This window comes from Podarcis melisellensis (genome assembly GCF_964234715.1).
Source record: "Podarcis melisellensis genome assembly, chromosome: 5".
Classification (NCBI taxonomy): Eukaryota; Metazoa; Chordata; class Lepidosauria; order Squamata; family Lacertidae; genus Podarcis; species Podarcis melisellensis.
Genome location: NC_138537.1, coordinates 86,007,300 through 86,022,383, shown reverse-complemented (window position 1 = coordinate 86,022,383; position 15,084 = coordinate 86,007,300). Strand labels below are relative to the sequence as shown.

Here is a 15,084-nt window from a genome sequence, read left to right as displayed (position 1 = left end):
CCTGGACACAGGGAAAATCAAGAGAATGCCCAGGAGGACAGGGGGGCAGGGAGAGAGAAATAGTTGTGCTTTTCATTCAGGCTTCCTTTGCTGTTCACCTTTAGCAGGAAAGAGAGAGAAAAGCCTTCCTTTTTATCGTTGTCTGCATTGGATTGGATTTCAAATTGTTTCCACATAAAAAGTGTTATGAATTTTTTTTTAATATCGTAATAATTGTTTTTTATATGTGAAATTGTTTCTGTTGCTGATGTTTTATTGTAACACTGCTTCAAGATAATTTACGGGAAGCAACCCATAAATGGAATTAAATAAATAAATAAAATTTATTTGGGAAGCAGTTGTGTGATTTCAGAAGCCTTTCATCAAATAGTGGCCTAATACCAAGACCTGAAGAACAAAATACATCAAATGTGCCATTAGAAAACTACCACATTTTTTGCTCTATAAGACTCACTTTTTCCCTCCTAAAAAGCATGGGGAAATGTGTGTGCATCTTATGGAGCGAATGCAGGCTGTGCAGCTATCCCAGAAGCCAGAACAGCAAGAGGGATCACTGCTTTCACTGTGCAGCAATCCCTCTTGTTGTGGATTCTGAGATTCAGAATATTTTTTTTCTTGTTTTCCTCCTCCAAAAACTAGGTTCATCTTATGCTCTGGTGCGTCTTATAGAGCGAAAAATACGGTAACTAGCTGCTCTTGCAAATACTAATCCCTTACAGCTTTTGGGTTTCAAGAGGCTCAAAGTCAAGCTCTGTTATCTTTACAGATGTGGACTAAAGCTGAGGAAGAAGGGCCTAAAATGGAAATTCTATGGAAATTCTCCCTTCCTGTATGAGAGGATTCCCCTAAATCAGATTGATATGAATCAGGAGAGATCAACCAAGAGGTTAAAACACCACTTGGCCTGTGCCTGGAGGACTTGGGATGCAGGGACAAGAATGGGACACCCAAGACTCCATCATGCCCAATTCAAGGTGCTGGTCTATCAAGCCCTAAACCAGTGTTTCCCAACCTTGGGCCTCCAGTTGTTTTTGGACTACAACTCCCATCATCCCTAGCTAGCAAGACCAGTGGTCAGGGATGATGGGAATTGTAGTTCAAAAACAGCTGGAGGCCCAAGGTTGGGAAACACTGCCCTAAACAACTCAGGGAAGGGCCATAACTCAGTATATCATCAAACTTTGTATGCAGAAGATCCTGGGTTCAACCCCAGGCATCTCCAGTTAGATCCTGAGATAGATTCCTTGTCAGAAACCCTGGAGAGCTGCTGCCAGTCGGAGTAAAAAATACTGAACTAGATGGACCATCGTATAAGGCAGCTTCCTGTTTCAGGGCCCAAGCATCTGCAGGAGTGCCACCTCCAATACTAGCCAACTGGATCCTTAAAATTGGGTAGGGCACTCCTCATAGCCCCAAGGATTCATGGTGACCAGACTCATAGAAAACTCTTTTGCAAATTTCCCACTGGAAATGTGTCTGTCCCCTTCATTATTGGGATTTAGACATCAACCAAATACATTTGTTTACCCAGGTCTTTATAATCTGTTAATGTTTGCCTTGAACAGCAGTGCATGGGTTGTGTTTTTAATTACTGTCAAGTTATGAATGTTTTAGTTTTGCTTTTGTTTCAATTACTGATATAATTTTGTTGCTTATCCTTTTTTTTGTAGATCGTCCGAGGAGGGTGATTCTTAAGCTCAATAAATAAATGATTTATTTTTTTTTAAGTGGGCATTCAAACCAATACCAGGAAGAGACAAATCAGACTGATGCAAAGACCAAAAGGTAGAAGGAACACACAATAATCACAGGAACCACACATCTTTCTGGGCCTCTAGCACCAATTCCAAGCTGCTTCACCACCTGATAGTACCAAACTCCATGCTGTTACTACCTTGTCATTACCAGAGCTCAACAACAGCAAAAAGTGGCCGCACTCTTCTGAGGCCTTATCAGGTAGAAATGGCAATTGTGGGGCAAATAAAAAAGTAGAGATGGACTGATTAGTCTATTTCTAGTCTGTGTCTGTGTTCAGCCATAAGCCCATTCTTTCCCATTTCTGCAAACTTTCACCCACAAAAAAATCATATTTTAATACACATTTAATCTAAAATATGCATTTTGAATGCATTTTAATATAAAATAAATGTTTGTCCACATTTAAATATGCATTTTAATACATTCTTTTGAGCTGATTAACTATATCTAACATTTGGGAAAGTGGAAAAACCAAAGGAAAACAACATTGCAATCCACGTATTAGGTCAGCTCACTTAAAAATAAGAGCTGAACAAAAATGATCAAAGATCACCTCAAAGCACTTACTCAGCACTCTCTGCTTAGTTCCTAAAAGATTGGCAGAGACAAGCCAAAGGGCAGGAAAAGAAAACCAGGCTTTCTGCTCTTCCACTGAGGTTTTTTTTAACTGCCTCTAAGCAACAATAAAGCATCTACTGCTGAGGCAGTGAAACATCTGAGGACTGAGAATGCTGAAAGAGAGCCTTCAGAAAGATATTTGGAATAGTCTGCTTCCTACTGGTCAAGACAGAGCATTACCCATTGCAGAAAATGCACTTAATTGGCTCTAATAACAGAGAGATGTAACATAACCACATGATATTTCTTCTGAACTAAACCCCAAATGTTTTTGTATTTATAAAACCTATAAACAGAATCTAGATAATTTATAGCCTGTCAGGATTTTGACCATGCTTAACACCTCTTGCCTTATTTTTTAAGTTTCAGGTTTTTTGACAACAGGACCAGTGTTTATATTCAGAAAAATAAGAGATTGAAACCAAAGTTATTTGCTCTTCCTTTTCACACATAAAAGAGCAAGTCTGCTGCTAATGTGATTGTGCTGCAGAAACGCTGCACAAGAATGACTTCTGGGTGAAACTGGGTCCAAGGAACAAATGCCCTGGAGAGTTTATATTACAAGGCGGCAGCAAGCGTTTCTGTTCCAGCAAAAACTACTTCACTTCTGAAGTGAACAGGCCTGGCAAACTAACACGTTTGCCTTGTCCAAGCACAGCCATGCATACTAACGGTTTTAGCAGAACACTTGGACACAAAGCCTTCAACCACACATTGCAGGCAGGCACTCTGAGGGGGTGAACAGTGCCTTCCAATAATTTCTCTTCATTCCCTCACACAAGCACATGGCAATTTCAGTAGTTGTGATCTAAAGATTCACTTTTTAAAATTTATGTTTTTAATTTGTATCCCACTTGTTGGTCCTCTGTGGCCTTGCAGTTAGAATTAAAATGGAAATATGACACATTGGAAATGGAAAGATGAAGATTTTTGTTCCAAATCTGAAGTCTGCCTCTCGCATGTTCACTTCTATGATTGAAGTCTGGACTCTGGCACAGACTGTTTCAGCCTGTGTCCTGACCCTTTTTCCAGCCAAAATCTTGCTTGTGGCTGTGTCAACAATGTAGTTGGGTCTCAAGATGCTGCTTGTAAATGCCAGGTCAGTCCATATTAAGATCTCCCTCACCCACAATTTAATCAGGGTTAAGGATGCCGACCTGGCATATACAATCAAGACCTGGGTGAGGAGCAAGTCAGGGGGTTAGTTTCTCCCAGCTATGCCCACCTTGGCACTTGGTCCAGCACAGGAGTAGACACCAAAGCACCTGATCTGCATGGCATACCTAGTATGTCCTGCCTTTTAAAAATATTTGCTGCCCATGCTCCACACAGTGGCGAGTACTTTGAGCTCACAACAGATAACAGCACACTTTTTATTCACTATTTTATTAAAATATTACTAATACCCCACCATTCACCCCTAGTCCACTACAGGATTTGTAAGGTCATTCTCACCTAATTGAGGCTCACTAATTGCCACAGTGATTCAGAGTCAACATTAATATTATCTTCCTCTGTTTACTTTCTCCTGCCCAAAGGCTAAATAATTAAGGATTGGTGCAAAAATGAAATGCAAAGGTCACTAAATCTTTAACCATTTGGGTTTGAAGAAGTTACAGGTATGTCAGCTTTAAAAAGAAATGCTCTTGTATACATTTCCATTCCCAGTCTTTCCTTAGATTGCATAGGCTGGCTACTCAGCAACTGCCCATTGTTTCAAGCATTCTGCAGCTCAGCCTTGTCATTGGAAAAGAGATATGCAGCCAAGTCCAAGTGAGTCTGGTTAGTGTTCTCTCTCTCTCTCTCTCTCTCTCTCTCTCTCACACACACACACACACACACACACACACACAGGTTTTATGGGAAGGAAGACGGACTGCTCTTTTTACCTAGGGAACCTGTGGACCTGCAGGTGTTGTTCGACTCACAACTCTCATCATCCCCAACCAGGATGGCTAATGGTCAGGGATGGTGGGAACTACAGTACAGTGACATGTGGAGGGTAAACGGTTAAGAAGTGTTGCCCCAAAGACTGGTCATTTCAGATTGCAAGTAAATTGACCAAAGACAAACAGTAAATAGGTGCCAGTTTGGACAAGAAGAATTAAGCCTTTCTTTGGACAATTAAAATCTGTGAAAGGGCACTAACCATGACAAGCTCCTATGTAAGTGTGATCATGATCTTACTTTATGTTCTTTTATGTTATTTCATAATTCCAAATATTTTCCCACATAGACTTTTTAATTTAATTTAATTTTAATTTAATTTTTTAAAAAAAATTAAAAAGGAAAGTTTTAAAGCCAGGTAAGTTCTTTGACTTAAAGAAAGTTTTCTTCTTTTTTCAAAATTTGTATTATGTATCAATAGGAAGGTTACATATGTTTCTAAACCAATCTGAAAGTAGCCAATGTGAGATATCACTCAACTATTGTTTTATCGGCCACCACATCATCCTGCACCAAAAATTAAAGGAAACACTGTTATATAGACATGGTTTTAAAAAGAGCAAGGATAGGGCTAAAAGATGTTCTCCACTTGCACCTTCACTTTGTACAGGTAAGAAACTAAAGCCAAGATAAAAACAAAAATCCAAAGCCGCAAGGTATTGAATCTATGGGCTAGTTAGGATACTCACACTGTATTCCTAGGCTAGGTTGGCTCTATGGTATACCTTCTTTCCCAAATCAGGGCACCCCATACATCATTCCTAAACAGTTAAATAAGCAAAGACTCCAAGGAGAACAAAGGTACTCTACTGCAACATGCCTAACATTTACATTGCCCCTCTCTGCTCATTAAACAGATTTTGTTTAAATAATGAACAAACTGTATTACAGACTCCAATGAGAATTCCAAAATTATAAGTCAACTGATAAAGCTCAGAGGAGATGGAAGAGAACGGGAGGGAGAGAAGAGCAATATTGACTAATATAAAGGGCGCAGCTTGAGAAAGGATATTCCTGCCACACCTGATCAAACATAGTCCACAGAGGGGAGAAGGAAAGAGGAACACGAGAAGAAATGAGACAAGGCAGTTGGAAATTTGCATCCAGCACAGATTAAAACAAACTCAGTAGGGACTGAGGAAATACAGAATATATATTACTATAAATGCAAAACTGTTCTAAAAGCTAACTCAAATGTCAAAGATTACTGCTTGAATAAATTTGAATATGAAAGTCATTGCTTCTGTAACTTAATGAAGAAATGTTCAAACCGAATTCAAGTAAGAGCTGAACTCTGCCCCTGTGTTGCCTCTTGAAAGTGGAGGTCTCTGACAACAGCACAACATGCCATCAGGGCCCACCAATACCCTGCCTAGGATCAAGTCTGTTCCCAAGAACACCTAGGAAGGATTTCCAGTCAGTGCTACATGACAGAATTAACCTACACACAGGAGACATGAAGGCTGGCATGGTCTTTTCACAAGTGATATGAATATCAGGAAACTTAACTACTGATTCCACAAATGCACATTAGTCCAATGTATGCATCATGGCAGAAAGTCTAAACCAAAATTCTGAGCATTTTCCTAGCACAAAGTATGAAAGAGTCATCTAGATTCTAATCAGGAGATTTGTGAAGAAAATATTTTATCATCCCTCAGCCCCAAACCATACAGCTGGCACGCACACACAACAACCAGCCCCCCACAATCTTCTTACATCACTTTCCTCCTGTGTGCTTGTATGTCATTAGTTTGGCTATTGTCACATCCACAACGGAAGAAAGCACGGTCAGGGAAATGGAGGGCAAGACACTGTGTTTCTAGCCAATGAAAATCAAGTGCCAAAACATTCTACTCCAATTTTATTTTATGAATTCAAATGAATTTGCACAGCTAATTTTTAGGTATCTATAGTGTAGGGTTGTGGGGAGCGCTATGCTTACTCAGTGAATGTGGAAAGGTATTCTGTACCACATGGAGGATGTAGTCCCTATCAGCTTAAAAGCACGTGCAATCCTAACAGCAACCTCATAAGGTAGGTCAGCATTATCTCCCAGTGGCATACCAGGAGGAGAGAATGAAGCATTTACTGCCTGTCCAATGCCATTGATGCATTCATGCATGAGTTAAGATTTAAACTTGGTACATTATTGAGGCAAGAACTCACATGCCATTCCCAAAAAAATAGCATAAAGGGTAGTGTCTAATTAGTTTGGTTTAGTAATTTATACCCCACTTTTCTGTATACAAAATAGTCATGGTGGCTCACAATAGATTAAACAATACAATTACAAAGAAATACAACAAAGTGGATCAAACGAAAGCAGATCTCAAGAGGCACAAAGTTAGACACTTTCTGAAAGGACACATATAAAGATGGTGCCCAAGAAGAACCAAGCTAGGTTAGGTTGGAAGCACAAGAGACAGGGTCTTCTCAATGATGGCACCACAGCTATAAAGCTCCCTACTCAATGAAGTGCATTTGAGCCCATCAGTGCAGGATCTTAAAAAAGCATACATCTTCCAAGCTACATTTTATTATTTTTGGCTATGTGATTATGAGCCGTTTTGCACTTTTAAATGATAAAACTTTGACAGACCTACAAAGCCTAGATGCTCTTTCATTATAATACCACCTAATATGTCTCCCTTCATTTATGTATTGACCCTATTACATACACTGCACTGTGAAGGAATGGTTTGAAAGTCAACCTAGATTTCACAGTCTTGGCGCCAGCTGTGAATGCAATGCTGTTCCGTACTGATACATAATCCATATCCCTATTTAAAAAAACAATAAATCTGTCTCTGCAGAATTTAGGTATGTGCCTTGATCCTCTACATACCCAGTATCAACTTAAAAAACATCAACAGCTTACCAGTTATGTTATTCAGCACTTCTTTCAAAACACTGAAGCTGTGCAAAAGCGGATCGCGGTCTTCATCCTAAACACATGAAAAGGTTGTTACTAAGTAGGATCTGGACTAAGTTAAAACTTCCTCACTAAGAGGGAGAAAATATTTATATCATCTTTCAATAAGCACTTAAACAGATCATTATTCAAAGAAGCCCCAAGGTCTCTCCCGGTCATGTGCAAGAGGGGAAAATTTGGGGCTCACTCAGCTGGGGGGCAAGAGCCTTTCGGCTCCCCAGCTGAGACATGCAAACAAGCTGCATTGTCCCCAGTCCGCCAGGCACTGGGGTGAAAGTGTTTCAGCTCCCGCATTGAGAGCTGCAACAGTTTCACCCCCCGCCTTGTTGGCTGAGGCCAATGCAGCTAGTTATTTCAACATCATGGTGTATCGCCAGATTGCGATGTTTGGCTGGTGATGCATCACAATGTTGAAAACCTGACATCACCCAGCCCTACTACATGGGCATTGACTGCTGGGAATGAGTGTTTCAGCATGTTGCCTCGTGCTCCGGCCAGCTTCCTAGCCCACCACCTGTTGTGCCAGTTCAACAGTAGCAGCACCGGCATGCCACTCCATTCCCACCAAGCTGCTAATCCAGCTCGATTGCATTGTGCAAAATGGGTGTTAGGAGGAAGGTCACAGAGGTAGCATGCAGTTCCTTTGCCAAAAGGATTTCAGCTGCTACACACAATGCATCTATATCCAGGTCAGCGGGGGTGTGGGTGGGTATGCAGAACAATCCTATGTAGGCCTGCTCAGAAGTCCCACTGGGCTCAATGGGACTTACTCCTTGGTAAGTATGCATAGATTCACAGCAGCCTTAAGAAATGAATGGAATAAGCAGTTTGAATGGCTAAACACAGTTGTGAGTAACCTGTGGCCCACCTCCAGATGATGGACTGTCATAGGTTTCCCTCCCTGTTGCCCTCTGGATGTTGCTGGACTACAACGCCCATCATACCTGACCACTGCCCATGCTGGCTGGGGCCGATGGGATCTGTAGTCCAACAACATACTCCCTATCCCTAGACTATCTCAAATGGGATGTTCATTTGAGTTTCACACTGGGCAGCAAACTGTACTGGAATTGCCAATTGCCACAGCAGAAGGTTATAAAGCTGGTTAGGAATTTGTATACTTTTATTATTTCTTTACAATATTCTCTGAACTTTACTTCATACTCAAAGGAACTTTGTCTTTAAATTGTTGTCTCTCAGTTCTTAAACTGCTCCAATCAGAAGTTTAAAGCTTTGATCAGAAGTATTACATCACATGGGTGTGTGCATTTTTAAAGCTTTTGAGAGAAAGCATTTTAGACAGGCTCTGAAAGACAATGTTCAAGGCACCAGGATTTGAGAACAGAAAGTGACAACCCTTTATTCCAGTTCAAAGGTGTGGAAAGACTGTACCAACCCCTCCAACAACACAGAATTTAACAATCAATCCCGGAGGGGGTAGCGATAGTGACAGAAGGGTGTTTAGTGCTAGAAGAGTCTACGTGAAATAAAAAAGACCTAAGGAGTCTGTGGATCCTTAAAGACTAACACATTTGTTTCTACATAAACTTTTTGTAAGCAGGATCTTGTTTTATCAGATGCATGAACTATGCAAATAGTAGGTATTATATGAATGGGTGTATAAAAATGTAGCACCCATAATACTGCTTTGCACAATTCTAGTGCTCAGAGAGCATCTTTGTGATACTAACAACCCTGCAATTTAGACCAGTATTATTATCCCAATATGTGGGTGCAGTAGGGTGGGCTCACAGTATCCTGTTGGTACCCTGTCCCAGAGTTCAGCACTTTTCAGTCTCTTATACAATAGATGCCACACTCCAAATTATTTTGTTAACTAGAATTAGACAAGTGCCTATACAAATGGAAGATCAAAGCTGCCTACAGCAACATATAGCAAATAACTATTTCAGTTTCTCATATATGTTTGATATTAGACAGATTCGAGAGTCACTTCATGCAACACTCAGCAGCTTACCAAATGTGTATGGGTACTCCATCTTGCACTGCGTTTTATGGCTCCTACTACTGTATTGATTTCGCCTTGAATAATATAAATGTTCTTATCCACAATCCTGACAGACCTAGAATTGAGAAACTAAATTAGTACCCATTTCAAATACAAAAAAATAACATTATTATTCCATACCAGGAAAAGAAATTTGAAAGTATGTCCCAGAATCTACTCTTTGGATGCCAAAAATGATAGAAATATTTCATGAAATGAGAAATAGTTAAATTATCTTGGTGCGGTCTGTTTTATATGTTTTTATTAATAGTTATTCCACCCCATCTTTTAGCTCACAGAGAGACCCCAAGGCAGCTCACAAATCAGGACACATTTTTATGTTAGTTTCTCAAGCCACTGAACCCATCAAACCAAAAGATTTAATCAGAGTCAAGCCTTCCTTCCTTCTTTCACTTGCTTTGGGGAAATGAGGGTCAACATGTAGAATACATCTAGAGTTTCACTATTTCTTTTAAGATACTGTACAACTTTTAGCGCTTCAAAAGCAAGAAAACCCTAAAAGGCCACTATAAACCTGGGGGGAAAGGACTCATGACTTCAGTCTAGACCCAGCAAACCACAGATTGTGCTAAGTAAACCACTACAGGAAAGATATGGGTTAGTACTTGGCATACAACTAATCTGGCAATCAACTGAGCACTGTAAAAAAAAAAAGAAGAGTGAGTAAAGCCTGCCAGTGGTTAACAGCCCGGAAGCAAAGGATCAGAAATGCACACAGAAGTGAGGAACAACCCAAGTACAGTGGTACTTAACTCGTTCCGGAGGTCCGTTCTTAACCTGAAACTGTTCTTAACCTGAAGCACCATTTTAGCTAATGGGGCCTCCTGCTGCTGCCGCGCTGCCGGAGCACTATTTCTGTTCCCATCCTAAAGCAAAGCTCTTAACCTGAGGTACTATTTCTGGGTTAGCGGAGTCTGTAACCTGAAGCGTCTGTAACCTGAAGCATATGTAACCCGGGGTAGCACTGTAGTATATCTGTGCAGCAGTGTAATATTTGGAAAAGCACAGATATATCTACCAATCTGGGAAGTAGCCAAAAACACACCCTGCCCATTAGACTAGGCTTCCCTCCCCAATTTCTAGGGTACATTTGCGTACCATTTGGTGGACATCTCACTGATAAAGTCACAGAGATGGGCTACCATGGAAGAGGACTAAAGGAAAAAGGGGTAGAAGGCAGAAGATTGAGATAATTAGAACGTGATGAATGGATCACTGCATGAGTGGTGTAGTGCCAACCACCTTGAAAGAGGCAGTGGTACAGCCCCTACTTTAAAAGCCTAATTTGGACCTTGAGATTCCTGAGTACTGCTGCTGCTGATCACAAATGCTCCTTTCAGGGACAAGGTGCTTGTGCAGGAGTGGGGTGGGGTAATGGCCTAGCTTCAGAAACACTTGGAGGAAACCAATTATCTAGACCCATTTTAGAAAGGGTTCCAGACCAAGCTTTCAGACTGAATCAGCTTTAGTTGTTCTGATGGATGTCCTTTACTAAGAAACAGACAAAGGAAGAGTAACCCTGTTACTCTAGCTGGATATTTCTGCAGATTTTGACAGCGTTGAACATGGTATTCTCCTGGGCCAACTCTATGAGATCGGACTTGCGGGTACTGTGTTGCAATGCTTAGATTCCTATCTGTGGGACAAGATTCAGGGAATAACACTGGGTAAGCATACCTCACTGTCCAGACACCTGTACTCTCTAGGAACTATTCTGTCCCCAACACTATTTAACATCTAGATAAACTGTTGGGAGCAGTCATCATGATCTTTGGGACACAGTGTCAGCAATCCCGAGCACTGCTTCTCTGTTATATCTAAATAAGATACAGCTTTGGTTTTGAACCAGTGTCGGGATGGAGTAATGAGCTGTATAAAGGCAATAAACTGAAAATGAATCAGCAGCAATTGATATTTCTTTATCTACTACATTCTACAGTGGTACCTCAGGTTAAGTACTTAATTCTTTCCGGAAGTCCGCACTTAACCTGAAACTGTTCTTAACCTGAAGCACCACTTTAGCTAATGGGGCCTCCTGCTGCTGCCGTGCCGCTGGAGCACAATTTCTGTTCTCATCCTGAAGCAAAGTTCTTAACCTGAAGCACTATTTCTGGGTTAGCGGAGTCTGTAACCTGAAGCGTATGTAACCTGAAGCGTATGTAACCCGAAGTACCACTGTATAAGGATACAAACGAGAGATCTGAGTTATCTACTCATTGTATAAATTTTGACATCCTTATTCCAGGGTGAAAATAGGCCTTTGAGTGTTATATCATGAGAGAAATCCTAGGACAGAGGATAAAATTAAAATAATTTCATTGTTTTGTTCATTATTCCAGTCAAATCCAATAGTATTTTTAAGTATATGCCCTCAATGCAGCTTGCATAAAATGTAGTTAAAACACAATTAAAACCGACCTAAAATAAAATTAAAATCAAGGAACTGGCAAGTTTTTGGATATTTACTATTCCTAAGATCTGATAGACAGGCCTATATCTGGGCTGCACCAGTCATGGAGGCACAATTGTTTGTGGCAAGAGAAAGGGCCTTCTGGATTATGGAACACATGAGGTCTAGTTGGTCCCCTCCCGTGCCATTTCTGCCAATTAGTGAAAACCCTTCTCCCCTGGCAAGCTTTCATCTTGCTGGGCAGATGACACATGGTGGACCTTGTTTAGGGTTTTTATCTACTACACTGTTTTCCATTTTCACATTGTTTTATTCTTATATTGTTGATAGTATGATACTACCGTTGTAAGATGGCATTGTAAAATGAGCAATGTGAATGCAGTGCAAAAGTGCAGGATACAAATCTTCTGGAAAAAATAAAATACTCCATTTGTGGTGAATCCACAAGTGGCACGGGCAGCAGGAGTTTACATCATACCTGAATGTAAGTTGGAGGTACTGTGGAATTAAGCATACAGCAAACTCTGCTGAAGTGCACTAGTGCCTGCTCCCCAGTCTAGGAGACTTGAGACAAAACCACACCCAGTGTTTGTTAAGACTGGCATTCTCTCATACTTTAAGCTTTCCTTGTGGCACACTTGCAAAAAAGATTGGTCACTACTTTTGTAGCTCAAGGGCTCAACTCTTTCTGTCAAAGCCACCTTTAAGAGGTCTATATTTTATGACAGCTAACCCTTCTGCTTGTCAGATAGAAATACACATTTGGGTAGTGCAGTCCATGTGTTCAGGTAATCCAGCGTCTACCCCATATTGCATATATTCAACAGTCATAAGTAGCTGCAATTTCCTCTAAGCTGCAACTCTACCCAACTTCAAAAATCAAAATTACAACTACTCAACCTCCAACAAATCAGGTTTGAGGAAGCTCTGTTCAAGTTAGATAGCCACACGGTAATGTATCAAAAAGTAATGAGGACAAGTTGTATCTACTAGTCTTTGGAAAGATGGGGCAGAGTTGGCATGTTTGTGTGTCACATGGAATCTACTCAAAAATGAAGAACACTATATGGACACGAGGCATGTATACAGGCCCCAAATGCCAGTTCTGGGTACTTCCACATTCATACTGACACCCAGTTCTTTGACTTCCAGCAGACACTTTACAGATCTGTTCTTCCCTTATGTTCCAACAGCACTTACAGCCATATTTGAAGGTGTGTTTACAGCCATATTTGAAAGTGTGTAAATATATAAAGCATTGCCTTATGACTACCCACCTGGGCAAGCTGGGAAGGTCACTGAGCCAACATCCATACCCTCAACACCTAAGTCACTTGGAATGTCAATGGCAAGGATGAGATGCAGTGTGCTCCCTGTCGTTGGGGGATATTCCATCCACCTAAACACAAAATTGTGCTAGACATATGGCATCAGTCCACCCAGGACTCCTCTGGAATACTCTGGGGTGACGGTAAGATCTCTGCATTCATGCAAAGGGCTAAGAAGACCAGAGATAACTCTAAACCCTAATGCTGCCTCCCATCCAAAAGTGCAAATCAGACTACCTGAGATACCGTCCCTCACCCCCAAATCCTCTGTACTTGACAAGCCTCATTCCTCTCACATTAAACTGCATGCCCCAGGCTGTTGGGTCTTCCCAGGCACCAAGCACAAATTAAAGTATGTTCACTTCCTTCAAAACTATTCACAACACCCAATGAAATGTAGTGTGTGCCCAGACCCTAGCAGGCAGGGATTGCCTATCCTTCCCCAACCCTGAAGCTTGTCCCAAAAACAAGCCAATGGCCCAGATCCTTAGGCAAGCAATGTTTTTATAGCCCTGCTGTCACAGATCTTTTAACCAGAGAAGCTGAGGGCACAGTCTCAGGCATTCTGCTTTGCAAAATGCACACTGCCTTCACCAGTAAAGACCTTCATTGATGCTTTTGAGGGCACCCCTGCAACAGCAGCTGGACTGCCAAAACTGGGCCGGCTCACAAAGAGTCACCAAACACCTCAGCTCAGGTGCCCCAAGAGTACGGGAGGATCCTTTTAATTAAAGGTGTCGGCGCTGCCTCTTATTGTAATGACTGGTGCCGTGCTGTTTTTATGGAGATTATTGGTTATGTTTCAAAACAGAACTTAGTTTTCAATTCCATTGGGTCTCCAGCCATAGGAACCAACTCTCCACCTGCCGCCCTAAAAGAAATAAAATATTTGAGGGGGCCAGGTCCCCACAAAGTTGATGTGCATTGCCATTCAAATAACGTGTGTGCACCATGGCATGTGATCAATTATGTGGGGCGGGACTTACCCCCTCCCCCCCCAATATTTTATTCAAGTTGGCACCCCTGTCTCCAGCAGCTGTTAGACTACAACTCCCAAAGTCCCTAGCTAGCGGGTCAGGGGGTGATGGGAGTTGCAGTCCAACAGGAGCTGAGGCCCCACGCTGCTTATTTCGATGCTTATTTTTCTTCTTCTTTTGTAGCGGTTCTTGTTTTTATCAGCAAGCCGCCTCGAGTCCCGTCAGGCGGGGTATAAGTAAATCCATAGCCGTAACAACCACAGTCATAATCTCGGCCGGAAGGTCAAGCGGTCCCCCCTTGCTGCACTTTGCCTCGGCCCTGCCTCCCGAGACAGGGAAACCGCGGCCTTCGCGACCCGCCTGGGCCGGACACCACCTTCGGGCCCTTGCCGGCCCCCACACACGGAGGAAACGCCCTCGGCTCCCTCAGCAGGCAAAGTCCGACTGCGGGCCGGGCAGCTGGGAATGTCTGGCTGGCTCACTCACCCCTCCATCCAACCGGCATCCAAAATGGCGGCGCCTGAGGGCAGTTGCTGAGGCGTCGGAGGGCCTCTCGGCATTGCCGGGGAGCCGGACCGGCGGCGTCCCGCTCCGGAAAGCCCGCTAGCTCCGAGAAAGGCAGCCGCCCTGAGGAACGGCAGGAACCGGCTCCTCTCCCCTCTTCGCTTCTCTCTCTCACTGACGTGGAAACAAGGGCGCAGCCTAGCTTGCTGCGCGGTTTACTGCCGGGGACGGGGAGGGACCTCGGCCAATCGAAACCAGCACCTGAGGTGACAGGACACCCGCCGCCCAATGGAATCGGCTCATTCCGAGGGAGGTTGGCGGGGAGGCGGGGAGGAGAAACCCTTCCGCCGCCGCCCCCCTAGCGAGAAAGCCAATTAGGAGAAAGGCTTGGCGATATTGGCGTCGCTAGTTGCCAATAGCTGTGTGGGAAAGAGAAAGGAAAGGAAAAGCCAACCCTCCGGATAGGTGAGCAGCCTCCCGGGAGAGAAAGAGAATCAAGAGTGATTGCACTGCAGAGCGAAGGTTTGCTGTGCATTATGGGGTGCAGCTTGTCATTTCTGGGCTGCGGGAGCGTGTGA

General features: G+C 42.6%; 1 protein-coding gene across 9 annotated transcripts in view; it reads right to left on the bottom strand.

The window, feature by feature from the left end:
• Window positions 1-14,725, bottom strand: part of GBF1 (golgi brefeldin A resistant guanine nucleotide exchange factor 1) — an 83,666-nt gene extending 68,941 nt beyond the window's left edge. For 6 of the 9 annotated variants that reach the window (XM_081913442.1, XM_081913445.1, XM_081913444.1 and 3 more), the window contains exons 1-3: window positions 14,489-14,724; window positions 9,237-9,342; window positions 7,205-7,271 (exon numbers count right to left, since the gene is read on the bottom strand). In XM_081913442.1, coding sequence (XP_081769568.1) covers window positions 7,205-7,271; window positions 9,237-9,342; window positions 14,489-14,562 — 247 coding nt within the window. In that variant the 5' untranslated portion in view covers window positions 14,563-14,724. Of the gene's footprint in view, window positions 1-7,204; window positions 7,272-9,236; window positions 9,343-14,488 lie in introns of all 9 variants that reach the window. The other 3 variants (XM_081913441.1, XM_081913447.1, XM_081913443.1) reach the window with 1 other exon arrangement.
• Between the last annotated feature and the right edge of the window lie 359 nt (window positions 14,726-15,084).